Genomic DNA, 7,500 nt, shown 5'->3' with positions numbered 1-7,500 from the left:
CGTTCAGCGTTTCACGTGTCGATGATGTCCACTCAGAGTCTTATGTGGTGTCCTATGCGCCGAGGCTTAAGATAACTGAGTACAACGTAGGGCGTTATACGGGCTCTGGCTCCCTTGATGAAGACTAAAATGACTGCTTGTCCAGCACTGATTTCGCGTTTCATTTTGATGAAATCCTGGATTTGCAGCACAGGGATTATGGTGTTATGTTGAGGGTGCGATTGGTGTAAGTTTGTAAAAACCCAAAGTACAGGTTTTGAGGACTGTGTTCTTAGGGAAAGCAAGGCAGGTTATGTGTGCAGTGCAAGCTGAAAGTGCAGTGTAAATTGCAGATGTAAATATGTGCAAAGAATACAAGTGTTCCTTGAAGTGCATGTCAAGAATACCACGCGAAAAAGTCGGAAGTCAGATGCAGTGTATTGCAGGAATGCAGTGCAATTCAAGTCGGGAGTGAAGTGCAGTGAATGTCGGATGGAAGGCAGTGTCCGCAGGAGGATCGGAAGTCGTGAAATTGAAGTGTACATGCCTAAATGGGGCGATCTATATTATGGAGCTAAACTGTGACTGAAACTCAACCATTGCTTTGATGCAAACCTTCACCCCAGTGCTCACATCCTCACGAACAATACCGCGTGCAGGCCGAGAGTGCCAAATCGACGGGACGGTAGTATAGAACTCGAGGCACAGTGTGACACAAGAACACTTTATCGTGTTTGCAGTTGACCTGTGTTGATCGTGAAGAACTGTACATAATAATCTTCCCCCCCCCCTTTTCTCACTTTCGTGTATCTTCGACAGGAAGTGCAGTGATCCATCTGACGTAATGGCGTGCGTGCGTGAAGGTAATTCGCGGAGTGCCCTTCTCCCTACAGGAGTATGAGGACTCCCGGCTTTGCTTAGCGGGCGGCCGGTGGTAAGGACGGACGCAATCCACACGAACTGCTGTTATCGAGGTCAGCGGCGCCTTGGGCCTTCAACGCCCGAAGCGCCGTATGACGCACAGCACTAGAACCCCGCGCGGGAGTGTCTGGACGTAGCCAAACGCGGCGACGTTAACAACAACAACAACGACGACGACGTCTCCTCCTCCTCTTCCTCCTCCTCCTCCTCCTCCTCCTCCTCCTCTCCCGTCATCACCTCATCCTCTTCCTGCCGAAGAGCCGCTGGATTTCCTTTGAGACGCGAACCAACCGAGTTGCATCATGGTGGACCTTGGCGGATATGTCATCATCCTGGTGGAGACCAAGGACAAGAAGATCAAACTCTATGGTGAGTAGCTTCAGTTTTTTTTTTTAGTTCGACATTATCATACCATTACAGCCACATAATTACACATTCAGCGCCTCTGTCTAACCTTTATATACGACATACGCTTTTATTCAGTCAATATATAATCTCCATTTTCGCTTCCTACCATAATCAAACATTTTCTATCCATGTGAAACATAAGCAACAGAGCTTTCTTTTATAAAACTGGGTATGAATGTAATTATGTATTCAACTGTTTCATGTTCATTTAATGTTGTACATGTTATTCTAGAATGTGCAGCATTGAATCATGACATGTTAGATAATGTTATCATTTCATGAAAAAATATATATAATGTCACGGAGTGTTTTGAATAGATGTGTTGTACCGTGAGCTGAAAGTTGATGTCCTGTTGATCAGGAGTTCCATTATAGCATACTTACTGCTGACTACTCGAAATGTTTTGAAATCAAGTTTTTCAACATTGTTTTCACGTAAGGTTTCACTGACTGCCTGAGTTTTGTAAGTGGTTGTGTGATGGGATGTTAGCAAGCAGTTTGTGTTTTGTTATCGTTTACAGACTAAGCCTTTAAGAGAATATGTTTCATGTTAGAGTTTGGGGTTCTTCTAATTTCTTTAGTACGATTTGTCTTCTACTAAATATTGCATAAGTTCATTTTAACTATTTTTTTTTTCTGATATGTCAGCATGTACCCAATGCTGAAGGATATAAATTGACAGTTTGCAAGACTGTTTTAAAGCAATTGGTAGGGATCGAATTATTTATCAATCATCACCAAGACGATATAAAATGTCCAAGTCGTTGAGATGGGGGCGTTAATAATAACCAGGGAAATAACAAGAAAATACAAAATGAAGAAAAACGAAATAAGAGAGGAACAGGAGAATCACCTCATTATTGAAGAAGGTGGAAAGATCAAAACTGAGATGGTATGCACATGTTAAGAGAATAGAGGAGGAAAGGGAAGCCCCTTCCCCCAAAAAAGAATAAAAAATAAAATAAAAAACGTGACATAGAGAAGAACTGGGGATCCCCATACTACTGAAGAACATGGAAAGATCAAAACTGAGATGGTATGACCATGTTAAGAGAATAGAAGAGGAAAGGCATTCCCCTCCACAAAAAAAAAAAAAAAAAAAAAACGACATAGGCCTACGGGCTTTCTCAGGTAAAAAAAAAAAAAAAAAAAAAAAAGTGATGGATACAAGGAGTGAGAAAGGGACTGACGGGAAGACGTTTTTAACTGACAAGATGGAGTAGGGACAGATCTACGAGGACCATTCAAGATGGAGACGGATAGTGAGGCCGAACGATGATCATTTATCTTCCTGGTGTCTGGTGGGAAGTAAAAGGGTGAGAGGGTACGTTAGATTCCCCAAATCATGGCAGGGATTGTGAGGAAAGTGGAAACATTTGCTTATATGCATATATGTATATATATATATATATATATATATATATATATATATATATGTATGTATACATATATATATATATATATATATATATATATATATATATATCTGTTGTAGTCAAATCATCTTTGTATTTCGAACGAAACATAGCGTGTTAAGAGACATAGAAACAGCATTGCCACATATTTTATTAAGTAAAATAGTCATGAAAGAAATAAGCTCCAATTTATCATTATAGCTGAGAAGATTCAGTTATGCCTAAGAATATGTAAACTAGCATTAACATTAATGTATTAACAATAAACAACTGATTTCCTTTAAGATATTATTTCAAAATAAATCATCAAATAACCTTAAATACATTATGTTCTATTTTTCATCCGAAGGATTTATTTCGGTCACAAAAATATCTAAATGATATTTGGCTGCGTTGAAAGCATCTTTAGCCTTCTTTATTGTGCACAATTGTATTTTACACAATTATAAATCAACTAAACAACAGGTTTAAAGAATTGTGGATATCCTGGTAAACCATCGACGTATCTACTGACTTTTTTTTTCTTTTTTTTTTTTTGCGAATTGAGAGTTGATTTTATCTCTCATGAAAGTCATGTACATAACCTCTGGGAAACACATTTCAGGTTGAGAATTTTTGTAATCTTCAAATCCAAGACAGTTGTCGATTCTTTTTCTAGTTGTATTTCGCAGAATCTTGAATGAATAATTTTCTTAGTTTAGGTCATCAAATCTCCAGCAACAAGTTGTCGTTAGTCAATTTCTATTCTGTTGTCAAACCAGCTTAGACGTGGCTTTCTTCACAACCTTATCTAGATATAGACACATTCTAACTGAAGATGCGGAATGCTCTGCAAAACGTCTTGGTCCTTTCTTCTTCTTCTTCTTTATTCATTCATTCATTCATTCACTTATTCATTTTGTCTTTTCAATTATTTATTTATTCACTCATTTATCTATTCTACCTTTTTCATTTGTTTTTCTTCTCCAGTTCCAGTTCATTAATATTTCCGATAAGTCTTGGAAATTTATCTTTCCCCTTCCTCATCACAGAGAAAAAAAAACTGTTTTTCGAAATCTTGCGAAAGAAATTAATGATAGATAATTTTGTTGGACTTTGTACAGAGAAAGAATTGTGTATACATTTGGAATGCAATTCCTCGAAGACGTTTACTAACGCTTCTATGCTTGGTGAATTCATGCGAGTGGGAGAGATAGTTGAGAGTGGATAGTAGAGATTGAAAGGGGCTAGTATTATGTTTGAGTGGAAATTAGTCTCCAAGTTAAAAAAAAATTGCGTAGCTCTGGGCCGTAGGGGTATCATTAAAATTTCCTAAAATAGTGACTGTATAAAACGAACTCATTACCCCTTGCAGTGGATTACGAAACTTTGAAAATTGGTTTTGATATGTGTGTGCGGAGTGCTTGGACTTAAAACCACAATTTTTATATCTTAAGTGTTAGAAAATCCATCATTCTACAGAGGTTAAAACCTCCAGGAAGTCACAATTTCTAAGTCTCACATATTGAATTAACAATACCAACAACAACTTCAACTTGTCACTAAGACAAACTTGTATGTGAGTGTAAGGTGACACATTCTGACATGACGAAAAGCCTCCATACGATGAATCAGTAGTTTTCTCATTAAGAACATTTAGAAACGTATTCAAACAAACCGGAATCCTAACTCCAGGTCTTCGTCGGAGATGGGCCTGGGAAGGAAACCCTATGAAGGAGACTGTCCGGAGACCCCTTGGAGACTCTCATCTCCCCTCTCTGCTGCAGGGTCTCTCTTCCAAACCTCCCGAGATTGAATGTCAGGATCGAAGCCCAGTGACCCTCACTTCTAATGATTCGTTGTCTATTGGTTGGAGACTTGTTGGAGAGTTCTCTCTCCCCTCCCTTCCAGTCACATGTTTGTGCCATCTCTGTTTGCTGTTGTTCAAAACTAAGTAAAGGGAACCGAAACTGTGGTCTTTTGGGTTGGTGAAGCACTCAGCGGAATTAGCGGTGAGGTCTTAATGTGTGTCGGGCACACTTGTTCCTTGTAATATCTAGCTACAGCGTTAAAGGTTTCTGTGCCCAGAGAATACACGAGAAAAGGGTCTTACGGGAATAAGCGTATCTACTGCGACCCAATCGCCACCTTTGCCTTATGTGCTAGGGCAAGTAACAGCCACCTGTAATGGTGTTAAGAGGCAGCGTCAAAAATCAAAGCGGTGTGAACTATGCCATCCTTCATAGTACTCTGAAGTCGCTTGATACCTCTGAGGCTTGGTAGATAGAAGCTGAGGGCCATATGCTTAAACGAAAATATGGGGAGGCATACCACACGTACACACACACACACACACACACACACACACACACACACACACACACACACACACACACACACACACACACACACACACACACACACACACACACACACATACCAAAAAAAAACACAATTTTCTTCACCATCGCTTCCCATTTTCCTGTAAATATGTATAAAATCCAGCACTTCATTTTGCCATTCACTGTTCATTTCATTAATCTCTTTCCCCCCTCAGAACAATTTAACACCTTCGCTTGGTGCAGATGTGCCGTCCATTAATTTGTTTGCTTTCCTCCCTTGTCTTCCATGAATCCTGGATTGCAGTAATTCCCTTGTTGCACTACTCTATGCATATACTCATGCATATACTTTTACATGAGCCATGCATAGAATCATGCATACATCCATGCATAATTTTGGCGTGTTTTTATTTTTTATTTTTTGTAGATTATTAGAAAAAAACAAAAGAACAGACTAAGGAAAAAACAAAATATTTTCCATTCATGAGTGACAATACACATGCGCACATATTTATATACACCTATAAGCACATACACATACTAGCATGCATGAGATCGGGCTATGAGCTCTGAGCTCTCATCCGGGAGGGTAACAGCTGTCGATCACAAGTCCAACATATAATCCAGGAGCATGATGAATCATACACACGCACGTGCGCACACAGACAGACAGACAGAGACACACGCACACACACACGCACACACACACACACACACACACACACACACACACACACACACACGCACGCACACACACACACACGCGCACACACACACGCGCGCATACGCACACACACACACGCACACACACACACACACACACACACACACACACACACACACACACACACACACACACACACACACACACACACACACACACACCGCGTCAGCTATTATGAACCGTATGCTTAGACGATATAAGGTCGATATTTGCAACAATCTCGGATCTCACAATTTCGTTTAAGCAGACAGACCTCAATGCGGGGTATTTTTGGCGTCATTGTTCTGCGCGAAAATCGATATATTCTATGACATCCTTCCCTCGGTGAGGAAAAGTACCCAGCGGAAACAGCGTACAAGCCCTTGCGTACATCCCGTATTGATTGCATGAGGACCTTTTGTGACACACGTACGTACCAGAACCACTCATTTTTTTTTTTTTTTTTTTTTTTTTCGTTTTTTTTTAGACTAATTTCCGCACTTTTGATTTTTTACTTTACTTCCTTTTTGGTTCATTTAATTAAGTTTCATTTCCTTTCTCTCTGAGCCCATCTCTTCGGCGTGAGAGTATCTCAAGAATGACCCTAAAATGACCCTAAAATGACCTTTGAATTACCTTAAAATGACCTTAAAATGCCCTGCCTTGATTTTTCCCTTTCGGGTGACAAAGGGGGGGGGAGGAATTTATGGTCACTCGTCGAATGACCTTGATCAAGGGCACGATTGATGATAACTGGTTCCGGTTTTCTTTATAATTTCTAGATTTCTTTTTCCTGGCCTTCTTAACTCAAGCGGACATTTTTAAACAGAGTTATAAATTGTCCAGATTAGATCAACCTTTCAGCTTGAGAGAAAAAGAAAAACTAAGGATTTTGCTGCGATTAATAACAAACTATTTTGTTCAGCTGAAGGAGAATCCTACGTCTTGAAAACGGTTAGAAAATAGATATAGTATTTTGTAATGATAATCTAAATGCTGATAATTTGTGTTGGTGTATTCTGAGCTCAATAAAAAGCATTCGTTTCGTAATGAATTTCCTGTAATTCATCGAACCTTCGAAAGCCTAAATAGCCAAATTTGATTATTGATTTATCGAATATTGATATTCAATTTGTGAGGTATGTCACTTCATTCTTTACTGATAATTTCCGTCTGCCCAACATTTGAATAAAAGTGTTTTGTGACGTATCAGGACAGATTCTGAAAACTATGAAACCTTGTAATTAAAGGGTGTAATCAAAGGGACGAGTCCATTTTCTGCCACCTTTCCATACCGAGTTACACTTGTTCCGGATGTCTATGGCTAAGCTCTCCCATTCTCTCCGCTCCGTGGTTGTGGAAAAGTTGTTCAGTTCACAAACATTCACAAACACGAATTTCGCAGGACACAGCGCATTCCAGTCAGAGCAACTCGTGGTTCTTGATTAACCCCACGGGGTCAACGAATGGAATAGAGTTAGTAACCATGTAGTTAGAATCAACACCGTGTGAGATCGAATCCTTTATTGGTACGACGTTTCACTTGTTACAGCTTTTTCAAGTACAGACATATGGCAAACACTCTGAGTACATATGTCTGTACTTGAAAAAGCTGTAACAAGCGAAACGTCGTACCAATAAAGGATTCGATCTCACACGGTGTTGATTCTAACAGTCTTGTCGGCTTTTGCCTTTGTGTTTCAACCATGTAGTGAGCGCTGAAACTATCAGTTGTTTTAAGAAACGGCTAGAC

The 7,500-nt window shown here is 39.7% G+C and overlaps 1 protein-coding gene across 4 annotated transcripts in view; it reads left to right on the top strand.

Moving 5' to 3' along the window:
* The window catches only part of LOC143029832 (protein PALS1-like), a 396,818-nt gene that overhangs the window by 35,113 nt on the left and 354,205 nt on the right, over positions 1-7,500 (top strand). For all 4 annotated transcript variants that reach the window (XM_076192911.1, XM_076192914.1, XM_076192912.1 and 1 more), the window contains exon 2: positions 799-1,269. In XM_076192911.1, coding sequence (XP_076049026.1) covers positions 1,203-1,269 — 67 coding nt within the window. In that variant the 5' untranslated portion in view covers positions 799-1,202. The remainder of the gene's footprint in view (positions 1-798; positions 1,270-7,500) is intronic.

The sequence above is a fragment of the Oratosquilla oratoria genome, chromosome 11 (assembly GCF_046742065.1).
Source record: "Oratosquilla oratoria isolate Oo_2021 chromosome 11, ASM4674206v1, whole genome shotgun sequence".
NCBI classification, from domain to species: domain Eukaryota; kingdom Metazoa; phylum Arthropoda; class Malacostraca; order Stomatopoda; family Squillidae; genus Oratosquilla; species Oratosquilla oratoria.
Note: the sequence above shows the minus strand (reverse complement) of the source record. Positions and strands in the feature narration are given on the sequence as shown.